Source organism: Patiria miniata, unplaced genomic scaffold (assembly GCF_015706575.1).
Source record: "Patiria miniata isolate m_02_andy unplaced genomic scaffold, ASM1570657v1 HiC_scaffold_7, whole genome shotgun sequence".
Classification (NCBI taxonomy): Eukaryota; Metazoa; Echinodermata; class Asteroidea; order Valvatida; family Asterinidae; genus Patiria; species Patiria miniata.
In genome coordinates this window covers 47,671,393-47,692,976 of record NW_024037074.1, presented here as the reverse complement: position 1 = coordinate 47,692,976, position 21,584 = coordinate 47,671,393, and the positions used below count along the sequence as shown (strand labels likewise).

The 21,584-nt window shown below is 41.0% G+C and overlaps 2 protein-coding genes across 4 annotated transcripts; one reads left to right on the top strand and one right to left on the bottom strand.

The window, feature by feature from the left end:
• Positions 1–453: 453 nt before the first annotated feature.
• LOC119744633 (EF-hand calcium-binding domain-containing protein 1-like) lies at positions 454–9,520 on the bottom strand. 3 transcript variants are annotated; one of them, XM_038220676.1, is made up of 7 exons: positions 9,404–9,520; positions 8,035–8,184; positions 6,771–6,875; positions 5,613–5,764; positions 4,447–4,551; positions 3,800–3,885; positions 454–713 (listed from the first exon to the last, which is right to left on the bottom strand). In XM_038220676.1, the coding sequence occupies exons 1-6, from the start codon at positions 9,450–9,452 to the stop codon at positions 3,823–3,825; spliced, it is 624 nt and encodes a 207-aa protein (XP_038076604.1). In that variant the 5' UTR covers positions 9,453–9,520; the 3' UTR covers positions 454–713; positions 3,800–3,822. The 3 variants fall into 3 exon arrangements, with proteins under 3 accessions (XP_038076604.1, XP_038076606.1, XP_038076605.1); XM_038220678.1 differs by lacking the exon at positions 9,404–9,520 and adding an exon at positions 9,103–9,247; XM_038220677.1 differs by lacking the exon at positions 3,800–3,885.
• Positions 9,420–19,800, top strand: LOC119744632 (glycylpeptide N-tetradecanoyltransferase 2-like). The gene is made up of 13 exons (XM_038220675.1): positions 9,420–9,554; positions 10,304–10,541; positions 11,277–11,418; positions 12,424–12,548; positions 13,364–13,455; positions 13,614–13,730; positions 14,188–14,358; positions 15,753–15,861; positions 16,640–16,747; positions 17,543–17,602; positions 18,230–18,394; positions 19,028–19,165; positions 19,588–19,800. Exons 1-13 carry the CDS (start codon positions 9,451–9,453, stop codon positions 19,606–19,608), a joined length of 1,590 nt encoding a protein of 529 aa, XP_038076603.1. The 5' UTR covers positions 9,420–9,450; the 3' UTR covers positions 19,609–19,800.
• Positions 19,801–21,584: the final 1,784 nt, after the last annotated feature.

Genomic DNA, 21,584 nt, shown 5'->3' with positions numbered 1-21,584 from the left:
CTCCACCCATACACAATATACACAAATTCTGGGAATATGATCAATTGAAACATTGATGGGACACCTAAATTTTGGCAGCATCATTGTGGCAGTTATAGTTTTGTGACCCGACTTCGATTCCTGCCCTGGCCACATGTGGATTGGGTTTTCAGTCCCTGCCTGATTCCGTGGGTTTCCCCCAGAATATTCTTCTGGGGTTTTCCTCCCACCTCTAAAACTGTAATTTCTTCTCATTGTCTTCTCTCTACGGGTTTCTTCAGGCTTGCGAGTAACAGTGCCTGGGTTGCTTTTGAGGAATCCTTGGTTTCATTACCAGAAATAAATAACGATACTAATAATACTTATGCCGGGAGTACTGTGACAACTATAACTATGGTTAAAAAACAAACACCTGTTGTCTGCCAAAATATAAGGTGTCCCTATCAAAAGTGGGAAGATACAATGTATAGTGTGTATATCACTGATGACCTTACATTAAGGGAGTCGTTTAAAAATTCATTAACTCATCATTTGGATGGAAAAGTTTTGAGTTTTCCTTATCTCAAATTTGGTTACCTGGATTTTCTTGACTTCGCTGGCTCCATCCATATCTATTTTTTAGATCAAACTGCGCAATATTCCCGAGGGGGAAAATGTGTGTGAATTGGTGGCAATCTTAATTAGTTGCTGCTGGTGGTCTTCTTACAAAGCGACTCCATGAACCTTTCGACGTCCTGTCAAAAAAAGGGAAAGGGAACAATTAATAATAAAAAATAAAATAATAAACAAGAACACTGTTTGCAGCCTGTACCCGCAAGATGAGATTCCAGTCTCCAAACAGTCTTTGAAATTTGCATGACTTTGGAAAGTTTTAATTAAATATTTATGTTGGAAAGAGTAATTGGTTTCAAAAGGTTCTACTAGCAAGTGAAACATTATTTTAACTTTTTACATATATAAACTTGCAATGTTGTGCGCTTCACAGTCAAACATTTTTTTGTGAAAATATTTCTTTTACTCCAAACGAATGATCATGTCAGTACCGACAGCAGGTTTTTTTGGGTTTTTTGGTGCAGATATGAAAATTTACTAAAGGCTATGCAATAGCCATTAAATTTTTCAAAGATAGATTTATAAGTTCTTTTACCAACTAAAAGCCACATTTGGTCTCAAAGTTGCATTAAATGATAGAATAATATTACTATGACATACTCATGAATTGACCATGTTTTATTAATGTTTTAAAGGTAGAGTAGATCATTTGCAACTATCAAAAAAGTAACTGACGAAATTATTGCTGAAAATCTCACTTGGTTTCAAGATAGTAATGGCACTAAACTCCCTGTGAAATTATTCCTTCTGGCATGCTGTCATTTTTGAAGAAAACAATAAACGAAGATTATTTCCAAAGATGGGTCAAGTGACACATTTTTGAAAATTTCCGTTGGTAGTTACAATGTAGTTTGTAACTGGGCAAATCCGTGGATGGGTGCGTGCAAGCGTTGAAAGGGCGCGCCCGCGGTTGCTACCATTTGTCCGTTCAGTGCGTGACATCGCGTAGCTAACATCGGCTGAATGAGAACGTGTCCCAGATGCTGATTTTGGGCGCAATTCAAAATATGACTCGGCAACTTTTCGCTATTCTTGAGTATTATTTTTTTCAAAATATACAGCATTCACAGAGCTAAAACTTCATCAGGTTAGTTGTTAAGTACCCGTCTTCAGATTTGAGCACTTTTGTTGCTTCAAACGAAAAAAAAGTACAAATGACAAATGATCTACTTTACTTTAAAATGAAACAGTAAAGTTAGTTCTTGTTCTTGGAAGCAATTTCCATGCATTGCATGTCTCTACTGCAGTGTGTTCTGAGATTGCACCGTGACGAATCCTGCATTTTTCCAGCATGCTTTCAAATTACCACAGCCGATAACTAACAACGTTTACTGGTACGTACTGACTAATGAAAATAAGGTCTACTTCTAAATGAATTCATACATCTATGTATTTATAAAGTGCAGTATGTGTAGCATGCTGTGAGCAATTGTTTCTACAGAACGTCTACGTATAATTTTTGAATGCATATTTTTCATTTTCATTCTTAATATGTAAGTTATGATTCGGATATTTCTTGATATGTGCAAATCCATTTAACATTTTTCAAAGGACTTTTTTAAATACAAGAAAGAGCCATCAACGGTTACTCAAATTTCTTCTCCCACACTTTCTCAGCCAAATTTGCTCACGAATTTTTTTATCACAATTAATGTTTACGAGTACTTCACTTGTCTTTCAGGGGGACAATGCGAGTTCCCCAGCGGCCCGACCACGTTGTAGCCGCGTCCTTCGCAATTCAGCAAACTAGCTGCGAGTAAGGATGATTAGCCTCCCAAATTATAAAGGAAACGTTTCCGACCAAATAGTCGAACATTCGATCATCAACTAAATATTCCAACAGCTTTTTCCCAGTTCGAAAATTCAGGAATAAGCAACCAAAAGATACACACATACACACACGACTGTGATGTTATTACATGGTAAAGTTGCCGCGCTTTAATTATCAGGTGCCACTTTTTTGTCGACGGAAACTTTTTTTTTGACGGCAGTTCATTTTGTACATGTATCCTTTAGTAAGTAAAAGCCTGTTTACGGTTATAAAATACTTACTGTAAAACACTACAGCGCCCCCTATCGATCGCCGCATGCAAATTTTAACTGCACACTCTTTGTGCAACTTTTTACCGGCGCAGCACATAGTTGCTGCTCGCAGTTTTGAATATCCAAATATTCGGTCAGACGCAGTTTCGAATGATCGAATACTAATTTGTTCGAAAATTGACATATAACTGTTAGCTTTGGTTATAATGCAAATCTTGCTCCGTAGCCACCTCAGTCTGTTACAAGACAAGATCCGTAACTATCTGATTTCAAGATAACCGTGGGAAAAAAATCATATGGTCAATATTGCTTCGCCGTCACCAAAAATTGAACAAAGATGGTTGCAGGTTAGACCCTGTTAACTAGATGTAGCTCCATGGTTAGACAATGCAATCTACCATTTGGTTGTTACTCTGCAGTGAATGAGATTCTGTGATTAAATACAATCCTTCTTCTTTAGTAACCCTTCAAATCCCCTGGGAGTTTTTTGGCTAGGAACCTTCGCAAATCCAACAGAACCCAACAAAACCCAACACACTACAGTTACACTATTTGCAACCTTTGCATCTCACTAAAAATCTAATCCATGCAAAGTATATTTTTGGTGCTTGATAGCTCTGAAAAGCCAATAAAAAAAAGACATTTGTTGTATTTTGGTGGATTTGGTAGGGTTAGGGTTAACGTTGGAATTTGGATGATTATCATTTTCGTCATGGTATGGTTTATCAAAAGCGTGAGCCCCAATGAAAGTGCCGTATATGGTATGTGTTAGAAAGAGAGCATTTTACCATATTCAGTTCAGTTCGGTTAAAGCGAGTCGACTTTCATCTTTACTATTCAATTCTGAAAGACAACAAAAGTGGTCTGTACACTTATGATACAAACCACATCAAGACTTTTCACACTTAAACAAAATTTGGGACAAAGTTTGGTGGTAACAGAAGACATTGCTTTCTATTAAGTAAACACTGGGTCAAACTCTTTACTGAAAGTATTCAGAAAGTTTTTATATAATTTGGTGTTTTAGCATATCTAGACCCCACTTGCTGAAACTGTACATGGCATAACGCTCTCCTTGTGTTATTACTGATTAGTTATGCGGCAGCTGTGCAGTGAGTTTGTTTGCCATTCATTAGAGGGTTCAATATCTAATGGTGCACCGACTTTTTTTTTACTGTCTGGTGGAGGCTAGTAATATGTCGCTCTGTACGGTGGATATGTGGCTGCCACTTTGAGGAACGCTTCCACATCCTGTAGAGAAAAGCTAAGGTAGTTACTCCAAAACTCTTAGGAATTCCTGATTCCTTTTGGGATTTTCTTAATTTGGCTGCGGCCGAGGATTAAGAAAAGTATCTTAACAGATAATCTGTAGAGAAAAGACAATGAATTGAAAACCTTGGAATTTGTTTTTACGAATAGTCCTTCGGCTCGGCTCCAGCCATTATCAGCAGCCAGCTGGCTCCTAAACCAGTTTTAAACCACACGTTTATAACTGCTTCATCATACAGTTATCCTCCGACGATTTTGAGCCAAGTGAGGAAATTATGGCACTGATGTCCTTGAGCAGGACAGTTTACCACAATTTTCTTTTCTCAATCGCATAATTCAAATCGGAACCTTTGAGGAAAATAATGGTGAGTAAGTATTAAAGAAAATATCCCCAGGTGCGATCAGGGTTGTATGAGATCTGTGCAAGACTTGACCCTCTACCAAAAAAAAAACCACGGTGCCGCTCTTCAACTTGGGTGCATTCCTCTCGGCCAAATTTATAGAATTGTTAATCGCACTCAAGTTGAAACCGGTGCTACTTACTTTGGGCTCGGGAAGGCACGATCCAAAGTGTTCCAAATAGAGGATGTCCGCGTCGACGGCTTCTGAGAAGTCGTCTCGGCTTATCTTTCCATCCTTGTCTGCATCCTACAGTTTGATAAAATATAAAATTCAGTGAAAAATATCAATCTTTCTGTTCTCGGTCAACTAAAAGAGACTGTTCAAAAACATGGAGCTACAATCCCGGCCAAAATGGTTGGGACACTTCCTGAGCCTACCATGGTTGCCCACTCCCCCGGTCAATGTTGTTCTCTCCAGCTGATGGAGCACACACCGCGCAATGAGAGACAACGTTGAGTGGGGACCGGGGGTTGGGGGCCCAGCGAGATTTGGCCAGGATTGTAGGTTCAGTACCAACAGTGTGGTTCAACCATTCGTTGATTTCTCCCTCCTTCACCAATGCGCTAGTGCAATAACTAGGATCCAGTTTGGATGCGAACCTCTTACCATCAGAAACAGGACCATCACTGACATACGAATCTGAGCTATAAGAAAGGCTTGGGGATTTGAACATCGTATTATTCTTGAGTTGGAACTTTCTCCATGTTATTGCAAGCATCACAATAAAGAGAGTCACACCATTACAAAATGGTATTGGAGAATATTCAGATCATCACTGACAAACAAATCCCAGATAAGAAAATAAATTAAATTAAGTTTGGATTGGAACCCCTTGTCAAAATCGTGCTTGAATTTGCTCTATGTTATTCTGCAAACATCGCAAGAAAGAGACGACACTGACTAACATTCCAATCCAAGATATGAAAAGGACTTTAACTTGGTTTGGATTTGAATCTGTTACCATTAGACACAGACCATGACTGACAAACCAATCTGTTATGAAAAGAAATTGGTTTGGATTCGAACCTCTCATTGTTCTCGCACTCAAATTTTGCCATAACAAACGTCAGATAGAGACACCACTGATACAGCAAACAGATTTTGACTTTGTGTGGATTCGATCCTCCTACCGTCGCGAACAGACAACTACTGACACAAACCACTTGTGTGAATAAAAGACTTTAAGTCAGTGCGGATAGAGCATCTCATCACTCGCACACTTGAATTTGCACAAGGCTAGGCCAACCACAGATGCACCAATCTGAGTTATAAGGACTAGGTGTGAAGTTTGGATTCGAACCCCTCACCATCCTCTTGATGGTGATCTCCAAGAGCTCCTTGATGCCCTCATCCGGGTCCTCTTCCGTCTGAAGCTTGGTCATGCTGCTCTTGAGGAGGTTGAATATCTCCTCTCTCGTGATGAAGCCGTCATCGTTCAAATCGTAAACTTTAAAACAGACTGCAGAGATGAAAATATGGTTAACAAAACTTTGTTAAGTGCACTCCACAAAAATCTTTAAAATTCCTGCACGTGAGCTCAATAGTATTGTGTGATCCCAGAGATAATTTTGTATACGCGGTCCTTGCCGACTATACTTGGGACAGATTGTAGTCATGTTTCTGGAGATCAAGCATTTGGGCTTGTAGCTTCCAACTCGGGGGATTTCGTTCCCCCCCCCCCCCCCCACCCCCAATGTCTGGATCTATGTAGCATTGAGGCGGAGGGCTACATCTAGACCTGGGCCAGAGATTGGCCAACGTTTCAGGCTTGGTTTGGGGGAGGGGGGTATACAAAAATATCTGTGGCAAAAATGAAAAGAAAATTGTCCTGCAGGTCGTAATCTTTGGTTTCTAGTGAATAACCAATCACCGCCTTGCTCCTGAGTGTCTCTAGGTGGCACTTTTCTGTCCGATTTTTGGGTTGTTTCCCAGTAGCGCGTTTTCTAGTGGAGTGGAACTACAAGATTTTTATGGAAGATAAAAAAGAACAGCCTTTTTTTTCCATATCAATCAATCATCTTTAACCCTAATCCTCCTAGATCTTTTAAAACCTATCAATTTTTGTTGTTGAGAATTTTGAAGGATTGACAAAGTAGAGCCTAGTCAGTGTTAATTTACAAGGGAATTAAAGCCCCTTGCAAGTCAGAGTACAATGAATGTGCGATTACTTTCCTGAGAAGTGGAGGATTTCGTAGGATTAAGGAAGGTGTATAGAGAGTTGGGGTGAACATTTGCCCTGCTCATACTGTTTTACTAGTCCTGAATTCAACAATATCTTACCAGAAAAGACTGCTGATTCTAACAGAATCCAACAAGTAGGGGAAAAGGCATTCTGCTTTCTGCTGTGATCAAGAATAATAGCTAGTAGGGCTTGACCTTTCTCAATCTTTCAAATTCCACCAAAAATCTCCTGATCAATTTTGAAGGATATGGGAATCTCCCAAAACACTCGATATCAAACTCACACTGCTTTTTCTCTTCGTATGTTCCCTTTAAGAACACAGACAAGCCTTGGAGCCACTCGGACAAGTTGACATAGTTATCACTGTCCAGGTCAAACACTCGCACAACTGAAAACAAGAAAGGAAATAATTTCTATCATTATTCATGTATTTCTAAACAATATAAATCCACTTGAATTTTCTCAAGTTTTAAGATCCTCAGTGTCAAAACAAAAATCAGATTGTGTGCTGGACTTAAGATGGTGACAACAGACAGGCATGGAAAACCACCCCCCCCCCCAAAAAAAAAGGGGGGAGGGGGTGGGATTTTTCTGCCTCTTACCCAAAGCAAGCACCTAAACCAACATCGACTCAAAGAGTACAAAACGTCTGCCTGAAGATGACCAGAATATGTTGATTGAAACGTCAGGTGTTTCCACATGGATTTTTTTCAGAACCATCTTTTTACCTCTCAAGAAGCGGTATTTTTCCAATTATTAAGAAGCAACCAGTGGTTATAGGGATGATGACTCATGATCAGAGGGTCAGGGGTTCGAATCCAGCTGCTGGCCATATGTTGTGTCCTTGGGTAAGCCACTTCACCCCCACTTGCCTCTCTCCACCCAGGAGTATAAATGGGTACCGGCATTAGCTGGGGAGTAACCTGCGATGGACTAGCATCCCATCCAGGGAGAATACAAACATCCTCAGTCGTTTCATGCTACTGAAACCAGAGATAAACGCCGGCCTGATGGGCCACACTAGGGCCAAGTTCGGGCAAGGACCATTAGTCGACTAGTGGTTGATTTGTGACGTACCTTACTCCTGCGCACTGATAACAACGTCTCTAGTCAAACGCTGGTCAAAATGTCATCGCAAAACTTCTGGATCCTGGCTCTCTGCTAGCGTTATGAATGCGCGCGGCTATTGGTTACCAGCGAAGCAACCAACCCCAGTAGGCTGGTTCCAAATAGTCGACTAGCGTAGTCCACCACCGTCGACTAGACAGAGTTCGGGCAAATGTTAGTTAACCATTGGTCAACTATAGTCCTTGCGCGAACTTGGCCTAGCTTGTGACAGACTTTACTTACAAACCTTGCACAGTTTACAGGGATTTCAAGCCATAGCCATGGCCGTGTAAGAATTACTTAGCTACGGCTAGGAATTACACACGCGTCTATGCGAAGCAGCCTCAGCCGCTTCCCATAGACCTGTGTGGGTCATAGCCATAGCCAAATAATTTGCAACCATCAATTTCCTTCAAGATTCTAACAACCCAAGCTCGTACTTCTGTCTAGAATGATGTCGTCCGTCACTCCAAACTGGACATGTAGCTGTTCCCTGACCTGCGTTCTTTCCAGCTTCTCCGGTCTGGACGGGTTGGCCTTCCCCAGGTCTTTGAACATGTTGGTCAAGGCGTCAACCTCCTCCTTGCTAACTGTTGAATATTCATAAGGTAATATATTCATAACGTGATGTTGAATATTAACGGCAGAGTTGCATTGAACATGTTGGTCAAGGCCACCACCTCCTTGCTAACTGTTGAATATTCATAAGGTAATATATTCATAACGTGATGTTGAGTATTAATGACATAGTTGCATTGAACACGGTCAAGGCCTCCACCTCCTCCTTGCTAACTGTTGAATATTCATAAGGTAGGAATATGTAGTGTTGAATATTTATTTTTACTATAGATATTAGGTTGGTAACATGGATTTATCTTCTTATTAACTGTTGAATATTCACAAGGTATTTATATTCATCATGTTCATGTGAAGCTGAATATTTATGAGTAGGCGAGGTTGCCCTCGCTAGAGCAAGTAACAAATACGGAAATGGTATTTTGCTGAAATCCTTGTCTCAAGAATTTTAACAAGCTACGTGTACAATGTGAAAATCCCAAGGGCAAGGCTATAAAAAAGTTGATAATTTAATAATTATATTATAGGCCTAGCCCTAGGCCTATGCGCAGAACACTTAATGACTTAACTTAGTACATTTTTTAACCAAAAATTATGGCATGCCAAAGATCACTGACTCCGTGACTGACAAAAAGTGACTGACACTGTGGACGTCAAAAAAAATTAAAATGTTCATTACTAAAATCCAATTGCTAAGCATCAGTTTATAGCAATAAAATGAAGTTTTCAAAACTATTTTAAGTCTTTAGTTAAGAGCTGAGACTAGTTTACATGTTTTCAAGACATATCATAACTGGTTAAGGCAATCTGCAACACAATTCAAGCGACTGTTTACTTCAGAATTTTCAACAATTACACATTAACCAAGTTTAAAACAATGGAAAAGCTTAACAAATCTTTACACATGTTAAATAAATCAACCCTCCACTTACAGTGCAAACTAGGCGCCATGTTAACTTAGTTGTTGGGAGATATATTAAAATTAAAGTTTACAATTTGAGTAACTTCTGAAGTTTTGCGTCTCTCGTCGCTATGAACACACGAAAACACAGTGCTTGGAAATTGGCTGGTTTCCCTTTCTGATCAACACATTAATCCAACAATAGGAAATTACCGAGTACCAGGGAGATCGAGAGGGAATGAAATGATCTGATATCCGCCTCTGTTTACTCTGTGCTGCAGTGTTTCTCAAGCGAGAGCGTGGTTTCTCTATGGGGCGGGGCGTGGACTAACCTGTGATTAAAAAACACCGGGAACGAGGTTCGTAGAAATTCGACATCATGGCGGAGGAAGACAGTGAGATTTTCGGCTACTTGCAAAGTAGCGGGCCGCAGGAACAGGCAGTAGACGGCACAAAAGGCGGAGATGCCGCCCAAAAGAAGGAGTAAGTTTCAAGGGATGTGTGAGCGAAGTATAAACTTCACTGGGCTATTTTATATGCCATTTTGTGGCCTAGATTGGAAAGGGAAGTGAAATGAACATGACGAATGACTGTGCTTATTTTGGGGGCACTGCGGCACGTGGTTTGTTTAGGCAAGAAGTCGACTCGCCCCAATATTTGTACTACTTCAGCTCGCTTGACTTTCCACTTAAATTAAATATTTTGGGACACACGCATGCGAAGCTGCCAACATGGAAAGAATGTGCATCCTGACGCCGCATTTTTTTCATCATTAGGGGGCCTATTATTTTATTAAAGAAAGTATTATCTCAATGAAGGTCAGACATCACAAAAATGTGGAAAAGACTGACTGACTGGAACACTGGAACTGAGAAACATTTCCCTTTTTTTGGCACAACTATAGAATACAGGGCCACTCCATTCTATATATCCGCGCAGGCATGGCTGCGTGGATGCGCAGTCGGTTTCTATAGCGCCCTCTATTGATTAAAATTTACTTCATGCCCACTGAAAGCATTATAATTTAAGCAATAGAGAGCTTGCAAAGAGCGCCCTCACCGTGGACAGACTTGAAGTTCTGTGATTACGAAAGTACAAAGTGTCTGCGTATCACAGAGGAACAGACCTGTCCACTGTGCAGGTTTTCTATTCATCATGTAAATGTTCTATTAGTTTCTCTTATCTTTATTAATTATTATTTTCTTGTAATGCATTTTGCATTCAATTATCAGCCTATCCAACCATGCAATAAAAGCCAACAGCACAGCAGTGGCAGTGACGGCCAACGGTGACGAGAACGACGGGGCCTCCACTTCCGGCACGAAAGCACAGCCCCAGAGAAACGCTGCCGGAAGCGGGGCCGTACCAAAGGACAAGAAAAAGAAGAAGAAAAAGAAGAAAGACAAGGGTGGAGAAGAAGAAAACAAAGACAAGGGCTCTGCTGTAGCAACAAATGCTTCTGAATTAAAGGTGCATAAACAATGGGTCCCCCAATCCCATTTACTGTAGCCCCATTAATGGGGTCTAGGTACCAGACTGCCTGGGCCCCACAGCCACGTGGCACTTTGTTTTTTTCTTATCGAATTCCAAATTAAGTTTAATTTCCAAGATTTCACTTCACATTTAGAAAAAGGAATTTTTCAGGCTGGGAATGCCCAGTTTTGGATTAGCCTGCTATTCACTTGGTTACTAATCCTAACTCGCTAGGCATTTTTGCTGGGATGCAACCTCAATCCTACAAAATCCTCCAACTGCCTCCAATGTAGAAATTGTATACGGCCTCAATCCTGCAAAATGCTCCGTTAGTTCTTGAATGTGGTCCTTGGAGGGGTGACCACTGCCTCAATCCTGCAAAATCCTCCGGCAATCACTGTCAATACGTTGAGGCAGAGCCAGTGACACCCTGGAGCAGTGCGGAGGATTCCAAGTATAACGTAGGCCTACATTTATGCACGGCTGAGCATATACAACACAAGGTCCTAAGACCTTGATACAGTGCATCCTCCAAAATCAGCCACACATTTCTGCCATACAGCCTGAATCCTTCGAAATCCTCCACATATTTCTACGAGGATTTGGGAGTATTTGGAAAGGTTAGGGTTAATAAGGTACATTTTACTGGCACGCAAAGCTAAATGGCAAAAACCTAAAAAAAAAAAAAAAAGTTGGAGTAATAATAACTTTTTTTCACTTTTTTTTTTTTAGAATGCCCAGCTATCCATGGCCAAGTTGCGGGATTTCCAGCGAGCGATGGAGATGTTCGTGCATCAAGGACCGGCCAAGAACATGGAGGACGCCAAGAAGAAAGTCTACAACTTCTGGGACACCCAGCCAGTACCCAAAATAGGTATCTGCCTTCATTTTGAAAAATTATTTGGATTTTTTGGTCATGGTCAATAACATGCTTGAAACTTTACTGAACTGTAGCATACAGTGTGGTGGGTGTTTTTGTGTGTATTTTTCCCCACAGTTTTAACGTAACTTCGGCAATGGATGTATTGACTGTCAAGTCCATGTTGTATTGTCAAGAGTTATTGGTAAATGGAGTCAAAGACGAGGCTTTATTTCTCTTCAAAGGTCACAACAAAGGAAATGCTATTAACTGCCATCAGGGTGACCGTAAGATCAGAGCCAAATTCTGCTAAATGAACATCAAAAATCTGTCAGATTTATCAAAAATCTGCTAAATTCCCCAGAATTACTCAAAATACACTATAAACACTTAAAACCACATGCAGATTTGTAGTTTTGCCTTAATTAAGATTCAAATTACATAATAAACAATCTAGTCACATAGAGATGTTATGAAATTATTGGTAAATTTCGGGCATGACGAAGTCAGTGTCCCAGTGAACCTCAGCACCTAGACCAGCCAACCTGTCCCATTATGCAAGGGTTTGTTTGAAAGGATTGAAACTTTTTTTTAAACAAATGTACACTTTTTTGTTTGAATTTGCTGTTTTTCTGTCAAATAACCATTTTTGCAGAATTCTGCCAGAAATCTGCAAACAAAATCCATTCTGTCAAATTTTCTGTCAAACTCGTTTTTTAACAAAAATTCTGTCAAAGTTAGCCGAAAATCGGCTAAAACAGTCACCCTGACTGCAATCTGATTGTCTTAAATGGCAGAATTGTGGGGAAATGAACTTAAAAAAAAGTATTTTTTTGAAAGGGAAAGCCTTTTTTTCACTTCTAATAAAAAGTGCCGTGCATGTATGTATCTGTCAGAATTTACAAAGAAAATTTGGGTTGTAAAGCTTAAAAAAATCCTTCAGAGCCCTACATTTCACAAATCACACCAGATTTAAACCCAGCTGTAGTGACAGTCTGGTTCTTACTTTGAATTTCTTAGGGGAAGATATTGAGCCAACTGTGAATGAAGCGGTGGAACCAAACAAGGAAGACATCCGCAGCGAGCCCTTCTCGCTCCCCTCTCAGTTTGTATGGGACACCCTGGACATACATGACTCAGACATTGTAAGTAGCGCCCAAAGGGATGATCCATTATCAAATTTAGGGGTGTTCTTACTTGCGCCAGAATAGCAGTGAACAAAAATGTAACCGCATACTATACAAAGAATCTTGAAGGAAATTGATGGAATGGTTAAGTTAACCCTAACTCCCTAGGCCTTTTTGCTAGGATGTAGCCTCAATCCTGCAAAATCCTCCAATTGGCCTCATGGAAAAATAGCATAGCCTCAATCCTGCAAATTACTCCGTTGTTTCTTGAATATGGTCCATGGAGGGGTGACCACTGCCTGAATCCTGCAAAATCCTCCGGCTATGACTGTCAATAGGCTTAGGCAGAGGCAGTGACATCCTGGAGCAGTGCGGAGGATGTCAACTATAATCAAGGACTAAATTTATGCACGGCTGAGCGTAAACAACACAAGGTCCGGCCCAAGACCTTGACACAGTGCGTACTCCGAAATCAGCAACGCACTTTGGCCATGTAACCTCAATCCTGCAAATTCCTCCAATTTGCAAAAAGCATTTTGGAGGATTCAGGGCGGTTAGGGTTAATTCGTGCTTTAGAAAGTAAAATTCATCTGTATATCTGATATTTTGCTAATTTTTAAGTCCCCGAAAAGGGAAATATGAGGTAAAAAGTTGGGGGGAAAATATCTACTTGTGACCCTTGTAAAAAGAGCATTTTTGCCTTTATTGAAATATTTTGTGGGAAAAAAATCTCATTGTGGTTTAAAGGAATCATGACATTCGCTTGAAAGAGATTTTTCTTTTAGTCAATAAGTTCTTCAATAACCCAATTATTTGGTGTTTTTCTCTCTCAGTTGCAAGAGCTGTACACGCTTTTAAACGAGAACTACGTAGAAGATGACGACAACATGTTCCGCTTCGACTACTCTGCAGAGTTCCTTATTTGGTGGGTGAAAAAACTGCTACATTTCAAGGAAGTGGGTTTGGCATAGTGAACTCTTCCGACCCGAGTTTGAATCTCACCTCATGTCACTGTGATTTTGTTTTTATGTAGAACATAACTCTTTCAATCTTTGGTATTTTATTTTTCCGTTACCACAACAGGGCCCTTACTCCACCAGGCTGGTTAAAAGATTGGCACTGTGGGGTCCGAGTGGCAACCAACAACAAACTGGTTGGCTTCATCAGCGGGGTACCGGCCAACATCCAGATCTTTGACAAGTAAGTGCAGCGTTGTTGCGCCCCCAACCAAATCCGGGAATAAATCCAGGAATAAATACAGTGTAGTACAATGTAATACAATGTAATATAATGTAATACAATGTAATATAATGTAATACAATGTAATACAATGTAATACAATGTAATGCAATGTAATGCAATGTAATACAATGTAATATAATGTAATACAATGTAATACAATGTAATGCAATGTAATACAATGTAATACAATGTAATGCAATGTAATACAATGTAATGCAATGTAATACAATGTAATACAATGTAATACAATGTAATGCAATGTAATGCAATGTAATGCAATGTAATATAATGTAATACAATGTAATACAACGTAGTGAAGGTACCAATAGGTTAATCACAATCAAGTCTTAACAAAAAACAAAATGGGTTAATTTTTCTACCCTTTTGTTAAATTTTAAATTTGTTCCTTTTATAGAGAACAGAGAATGGTGGAGATCAATTTTCTCTGCGTCCACAAGAAGCTGCGGTCCAAGCGCGTGGCTCCCGTCCTGATCCGTGAGATCACGCGGAGGGTGCACCAACAGGGCATCTTTCAGGCCGTCTACACGGCCGGCGTTGTCCTCCCCAAGCCAGTCGCAACGTGCAGGTACAAAACACAGAAATTGATAATATCCAGTATGCAGACTCAGACTGTTGTGTTTTATTATTATTATTAATCATTTCTGGTAATGAAACCAAGGATTCCTCAAAAGCGCCCTAGGCACTGTAGCTCGCAAGCCTGAAGAAACCTGTGTAGAGAAGACAATGAGAAGAAGTTACAGTTTTAGAGGTGGGAGGGAAAGCCCAGAAGAATATTCTGGGGAAAACCCACGGAATCAGGCAGGGGCTGAAACCCAATCCACATATTGGCCCAGGCGGGATTCAAACCCGGGTCACAGCGGTGGAAGGTGAGGAAAGTACCGCTACGCCAACCTGACTCCCCACGCCAACCTGACTCCCCGTCTTGCCTTTCACCGACATATTTTATAAACGCTACATACTCAGTGTTGTCCTGAGTGATTTTTGGAAAAAAAATTCACTCGGGTGGGACTCGAACCCATGACCTTCTGCTTACTAGTGCAGACGACTTGCCACCGAGCTTGCCGGGGTTGGCTGGCTGGTGAGATTTTAAAACTATGCTTTTATGTGTGTACAGCATTTGAGTAGTGTCCCGTAAACAAAGATATTGATAATTTGGGAGACTGCCAACTTACCACGGAGCAGTAGGGCTTGATAGCTCAGCTGTGTTGGCTTGACATTACAGAGGTCGCAGGTTCACATCTCACTCCAGTCAAAATTTCTGTTCACCTAACACTGTCAGTTTGTTTACTTCAGTGTTGTGGTTGAGTATGAATATAAATACAAAGTAGCTTTAGGACCAACCCCTCTAAAATCTGCCTTAATACTCGAACACCTTGATTTTCTTTGTACAATTACAGTAGCACGCCACTATGACACCACTCTTCCAAACATTTGGCTGTAACATTTCAATTCAATTCAACAGACATTTATTTTGTACTCTCCATTGAAAAAAAATTGAATATTAAAAAAAAAAAAATTAAATAGTAAAGGAGGGAAGGCATACCGGGAGAGAAGGAATCTTTTATATAAAGATTTGAATCAACCCACGGATGGCATTGCCCGGATGTCATCGGGAATGGAGTTCCATAAACATGGACCATCAAACTTAAGGGTGAGGCTAGCGAAAAGGGTGCGAGTAAAGGGAAGGAACAAGTTATTGCGTGATCTGGTTGCATGATCGTGTGTTTGTCGGACAGATGTGAAAAATGCTGAAAAGATGTCAGGAAGAAGAGTGTTGACATACATCCCCTGTGGCTTCCATATTTTCATTTACATTTATACTGATCGCTGGCCGTAAAAAATCATTGGGATCGGAGGTCGTTTGTGGCAGATTGCAGAAGATTCCTAAAAACACGATTAGGCAGTTAGATTTGAACAAGTCAAAACTGTTTGGGTTTTTTTGTGGTACCCTTTTCTTAGGTACTGGCATCGGTCATTGAACCCAAAGAAGTTGATTGATGTCAAGTTCTCCCACATAGGCAGAAATATGACACTGCAGCGCACGATCAAGCTCTACAAGCTGCCTGATGTAAGTCACTAAGAAAACTTGTTACCATTCATGTATATGTCTAGAGTTAAGGCCCGAATTTCATTGAGCCATGAAGCAAAAAATGGTGTTTTGAACATTTTAATGTCAAGTCCATGATCAAATCAGTCACAAGTCCCTACAAAGCCTCACAAGTCCCCCAAGTTCTCAAAAGTCCCTGCAAGTCCTCACAAGTCCCCACAAGTATTCGCAAATCCTCACAAGTCCTCACAAGTCCTCACAAGTCCTCGCTAGTCCTCACAGGTCCTCACAGGCCCTCACAGGTCCTCATAAGTCCATAAGTAGTCCCCACAAGTCCTCGGAATTCCCTACAAGTCCTCACATGTCCCCCAAGTCCTCAAAAGTCCCTGCAAGTCCTCACAAGTCCCCACAAGTCCTCGCAAATCCTCGCAAGTCCTCGCATGTCCTCACAGGTCCTCACAAGTCCATAAGTAGTCCCCACAAGTCCTCGGAAGACCCTACAAGTCCGCCAAGTCCTCACAGGTCCTCACAAGTCCATCAGAAGTCCCCACAAGTCCATCAGAAGTCCCCACAAGTCCTCACAAGTCCCCACAAGTCCTCCAATCTCGATTCCATTCAGAAGGTATGGAAATGAGATCGGTCATCTTCTGTTACTTATGACCTGACTTCTGATGTGACTGACTTTTGGTTGACTCGTAATTTACTAAAGTGGTTAAACTGTTCCTTTGACGAAACAGGATTTATTTTTCTTAAGGTATCTTTCCAATGTGTTTTTTTTTTTTTTTTTGTCTCCACTCAGAAACCCAAGCTTGACATGCGGCCCATGGTGCCCGAAGACGTCCCCGATTGCTGTAAGCTCTTCAGAAGCTACATGATGAAGTTCTCCATGGCACCCATCTTCAACGAAGTAAGGACATGAACCCCTTCCCAGTTCCTTGACCGTAACCCTTCCATATGTAACACAATGTAGCTAGGTGTAAAAGTCTGTGGGACCTTGCTGCATTGGGCCATCAACACCAGTGCATAAACGGCCAATTCTGAGACAGTGGGAGCTAGTCCCATTGGACAACGCCACGGTTGTATCCTGCTTCAGTTGGCGACCACAGACACTGAGGCAGTTTGGCCTTGCTTACACTGGGCAGGCTTGTCTCTTTGATAAGTGTTGCATGTTGTTGCCTTTAATATTAAAAGAAGGCCATTTCCAAAGATGCGTTAATTGACGCCAATTTGGAAATTTCCATTAGTAGTTGGTTTTTAATTCGGCGAATCCGTGAATCGGTGCACGCATGCGTTGGCACGACGCACACACGCGCAGTTGCTGTTATTCGTCAGTTCAGTGCGTGACATCGCGTAGCTGCAATTGGCTGAATGAGAATGTGTTCCGGATACTGATTTTGGATGCTGATTCAAAACATGACTCTGCAACTTTGGAATTAAAATCCAGATCCTACAATATTGTTTTCTCGGAATGTACAGCATTCACTGAGCTAAAACTTCATCAGGTTAGTTGTTAAGCGCCCGTCTTTAGATTTTGAGCACTTTAGTTGCTTCACATGAAAAAAGTGTAAAAATGAAAAATGATTTACCCCCTCTTTAAAAACTGAGTGACCAGTCCCAAATTGCCCCTTGGAGACAACTTCAAATGTTTGAAATCCTTAACAATGTGACTTACTCTGGTCCTCCATACATTACATTATTACAGGAAGAATTCACCCACTGGTTCACGCCCAAAGAAGGCATCATCAGTACATACGTCTTAGAGGTGAGTGTGGGTACCGGTTTAGTTCAGAGTTATAACAATAATCAAATAAATCAGAAAGGGTTGGTCTGAAGGTGAGAGGAGGGGTAACATTTTGAGTCCTGTGTTTAGGGATGCTGTAATTTGTTTTGGATAAAATCTTAGTACAGTGCAACGCCGCAGGATCCACAGAAATTGATCGTAGTAGCGATCGTTCGGTAAAGCGATTTTAAGCTGCCGGTGCTCCGGTACTCACTTTTTAATAAATAGTGCCTCGAACTTCACCTCGCGCGCCAACCCTGGTATAGTTACTGAAAGACAACTTTGAACACGTGCCGACTATTGAATTATGTGGCTTTCGCCTTCTATTTGTTGGGAAAATAATAGCCACTTGTCGCTCTTCCGTTGACGTTTTTCAACAAGTTTTGTACACAAAATTCGGGAGCCAAGGGCATTGTTCGGTATAGCCGAATGTTCGGAATAGCAGTGTTTGGTATGACGATGTTCCTCTGTAACACAAGAAAAGTATCTTTCAGACGTTCATCCAGTTTTTTTCAGAGCTTATTGTTAATAACAATCTCAACCCTGAGAGCATCGCATCATTATTTTGTGATGCACTTCGGTGACTAACCGTCCGACTTTCTTTTATAGATGGATGGCAAACTGACAGATTTCATCAGTTACTACACTCTGCCGTCCTCCATCATGCACCATCCGATACACAAGAAGCTGAAGGCCGCGTACGCCTTCTACTCGGTCGCCACCAAGACGAATATAGTGGACCTTATGCACACCGCCCTCACACTGGCTAAACAGGTAGGTTCCAAACAGTAATCGGGACGGATTTCTTGTAATGATGCTCACGAGAAGCTTGTACTCACTCAGAATGAATTAGTCGTGTGTGCTTCGCGCTGTAAGTACACGAACCAGTGTGCGTATATATGTTTCCCTCGAATTCGACCTCTCGTGAGTGGTGACGAAACGCCCTCTGTTGGTTATGCGTGCAGTCCATTGACCAATCCGGACACTAGATCACTGTGTGCTCACAGCGGCCCCCGGTAATGGTGGAAACATTGTGCCTGCTTATTGTTAGTGTTGGGAGAAGTCGGAGATTTCAAAATCACTTTGCCCATTTTTCTTTTCCTCCTATTGTTTTAAATAATGAAAGGTTTGCGGAAACACCATGTGCGAATAATTTCTCAACTAAGAGAATGGTTCTGAAAAGAACCAGAGGTATAAACTCGACGTTCCGGTCAGTATGCTCTGACCGTCTTCAGGAGAATGCCTAAACTCTAAGAAGGCATTCTCCTGAAGACGGTCAGAGCATACTGACCGTAACGTCGAGTTTATACCTCTGGTTCTTTTCAGAACCATTCTCTTAGTTGAGAAATTATTTGCACATGGTGTTTCCTCAAATCTTACTTATCCTATTGTTTTTTTCTCCCCAAGGATGGCTTTGATGTCTTCAACGCCCTGGACCTGATGGAGAACAAAGCATTCCTTGAGAAGCTGAAGTTTGGCATCGGTGACGGTAACTTGCAATACTACCTGTACAACTGGCGGTGTAAAAGCATGGAACCCCACCAGGTAAAATGCACAGCTAGCCTTAACCCTCCTGCTGTCTGAACAGTCACAGACAGTCAAAAAATATCAATCCTCTTCCCCTGCCGTGCCTTGTACACAGGCTAGTCACCAACGGTCAGATCTGCAGGGCCCAATTTCACGGCCCTGCTAAGCACAAACATTTGCTTAGCACAAAAAAGTCTGGCTTATAAAAGCAGGTTTCCAGCCAAACCTCCATGTGATTTTCATGCTAAGCAAACAACAGCCGAATACTAATCACGAGCAATATACATCACATGGAGTTTTGTCTGGTAACCTGCTTTTGTAAGCCAGACTTCTTTTGTGCTAAGCAAATTTTTGTGCTTAGCAGCGCCTTGAAATTGGCCCCATATCTCAAGCAAGCACTGTGGCTAGTCAGATGTATTTTTTTTCCCTCACCCAAACAGATTGGTCTGGTGCTGCAGTAGAGAGTCCTGTTATGGCTTTGTAGTCCATCAAAGGACCAAGACAAGCAAGATTGCAACAAAAAGTCTTCAGCAGAAGGGACCCCTAGCAGAGCTAGCTGTAGGAATTTCCTTGGTTGTCACCACAAGTCATCTGTCATCACAAGTCATCCTTTTCCTCCAGGCCCTGCCCCCCCCCCCCCCAATTCCTCCCCCCTCCTCTACCCCCCCCCCCCCCCCCCCCCCTCCCCAAGAGTGACAAGGTTTTCAAATGAACTGTGTCTCAAAGAAGTTCTTTTGTCATTGTTCATCCCATGTGAATTCGGGCATTTCACAATGCAGTGCGCCACCAAGAGTTTGCCACGGAGAGATCATTTTTTCCCAGTGCATTGTGGGAGACCATCAACAAATTTGCAGCGCAGGCTATTTGAAGTTGTTAGTTTTTCTAGTCAGTTTAGTTTTTGCCCTTTTCTTTTCATCAATATGGTGTTTGTTGTAAAGGCTGCAGAACGCTGTGGCCCGATCCTTAACAAATTAGCTCAAGTTGTCTACTGATGCTTGTTCAAATGGGCCGTGTTTGGTCAAGCGTAAACTTGAGAAATGGTCTCTCCGTGGCAAACTCTTGGCGCACTGCATTGTGAAACGCCCGAATTGTGGCCCAACATGTGATTTCAAGTTTCAATTTGACTTGTGATTGACTTGAGATTGGACTTGTTATTGACTTGTGATGGACTTGTAATTGACATCGGTGCATTGTGGCATCTACTTTTGGACGATCACAAACCGAGATGACGTCGTCTCTCTCTTCTATAATTTAGAGTAACATGCAAAACATGTGATCATCTGCTCGGCCGAAATTTTTGTAAAAAAATATATTGGCAATCTAGGGGCAAATTTGAAGGCTCAGTATATTTCACTGGTTCCAGCCAAAATTTACACACAAGTGTTAATAAATTTTGGTCGGTGGTCAATCGTTTGCTCAAAATCAGTTAATTTTAAATAATACCCGCATGTAAGTTCATCCTGTTTAGGGATTAGGGCAGATTTACTCATTGATTGGTCATATAATAAAATGGTTTCCTGGAAACTGTTACTGACCGGATTAGATATATTGAACATATTTTCTCTGAATTAAACTGTGTATACTCCATTATATCAAGAGGTTTCAGTTATATGCTCAAAATTGTTGTGATCATTTTGTTTATTTATTCAAATAGATAAAAATGTTGGGTGGTAAATTTTTGGGAGACTTGAAATATAATGTGGAGAAGACCCAATAAGCACAAATTTGCATAAAACAATTTTGGTAAGCATGAAAAAAATGTGCTTAACAAAAACCGGTGACCAGCCTAACATTGGTTATGTTTTTAACTAGAGACTGGTTCCCTGCTGAGTTTTTATAAGCAGTTCCATGAAATTATGCTTAGGCAAAAAGGGGAGGGGCATTCCCCCCCCCCCTTCATTTTTCTACCTTCTCCAAGTTTCAATAATAGCACCAGGGAATTCTTGAATGTAATTTAGTCCAGAGTAAATATTGGCGTGAATTGTTCATGCAAAAAATAATTATGCATTACATTTAGTTGTTTTTTCTTACTTTGAATATGATTAGGTACCGGTAATTTTTTTTTTTTTTTACTACTCGGTACTTTGAGGTAAGAATTGGTGGCATTAAGATCATCAGAGAAAACTTTTTTTTATGCAAAAAAAATTGGAAGCATGGGAGCTTTTTTTGTCCTCAAAGGAAAAAATTGAACAATAGCTTTTCCAAATTGTTTGAAATATCATATTCTTGCAAAAGGAAAAAAGCCCTAGTGCTGTGCGGGCCTTCCCACCCTGATTGTAATTTTTTTCACCATTTTGTTACTATTTCTTCAGTTTGACTTGTAAATTTAAGGCTTTCATTCAACAAGGCATAATCATAATGGTAGTCCCCGACTTCTGTAGAAACACTAGTAAAATACCCCAGGCTAGTTAAGGTTCACATTTAACTTAAATTTAAC

Bases quoted from the DNA above. Each gene is read 5' to 3' on its own strand.
- LOC119744632 (XM_038220675.1), top strand. From the start codon at position 9,451: ATGGCGGAGGAAGACAGTGAGATTTTCGGCTACTTGCAAAGTAGCGGG. The intron at 13,456-13,613 runs GTGGGTGAAAAA...TTACCACAACAG, and splicing joins TCTGCAGAGTTCCTTATTTG to GGCCCTTACTCCACCAGGCT. The intron at 19,166-19,587 runs GTAAAATGCACA...TCACCCAAACAG, and splicing joins AAAGCATGGAACCCCACCAG to ATTGGTCTGGTGCTGCAGTA.
- LOC119744633 (XM_038220676.1), bottom strand. From the start codon at position 9,452: ATGATGTCGAATTTCTACGAACCTCGTTCCCGGTGTTTTTTAATCACA. The intron at 6,876-8,034 runs GTACGAGCTTGG...TCTTGTTTTCAG, and splicing joins CGACATCATTCTAGACAGAA to TTGTGCGAGTGTTTGACCTG. The intron at 5,765-6,770 runs GTGAGTTTGATA...TCATCTCTGCAG, and splicing joins ATACGAAGAGAAAAAGCAGT to TCTGTTTTAAAGTTTACGAT.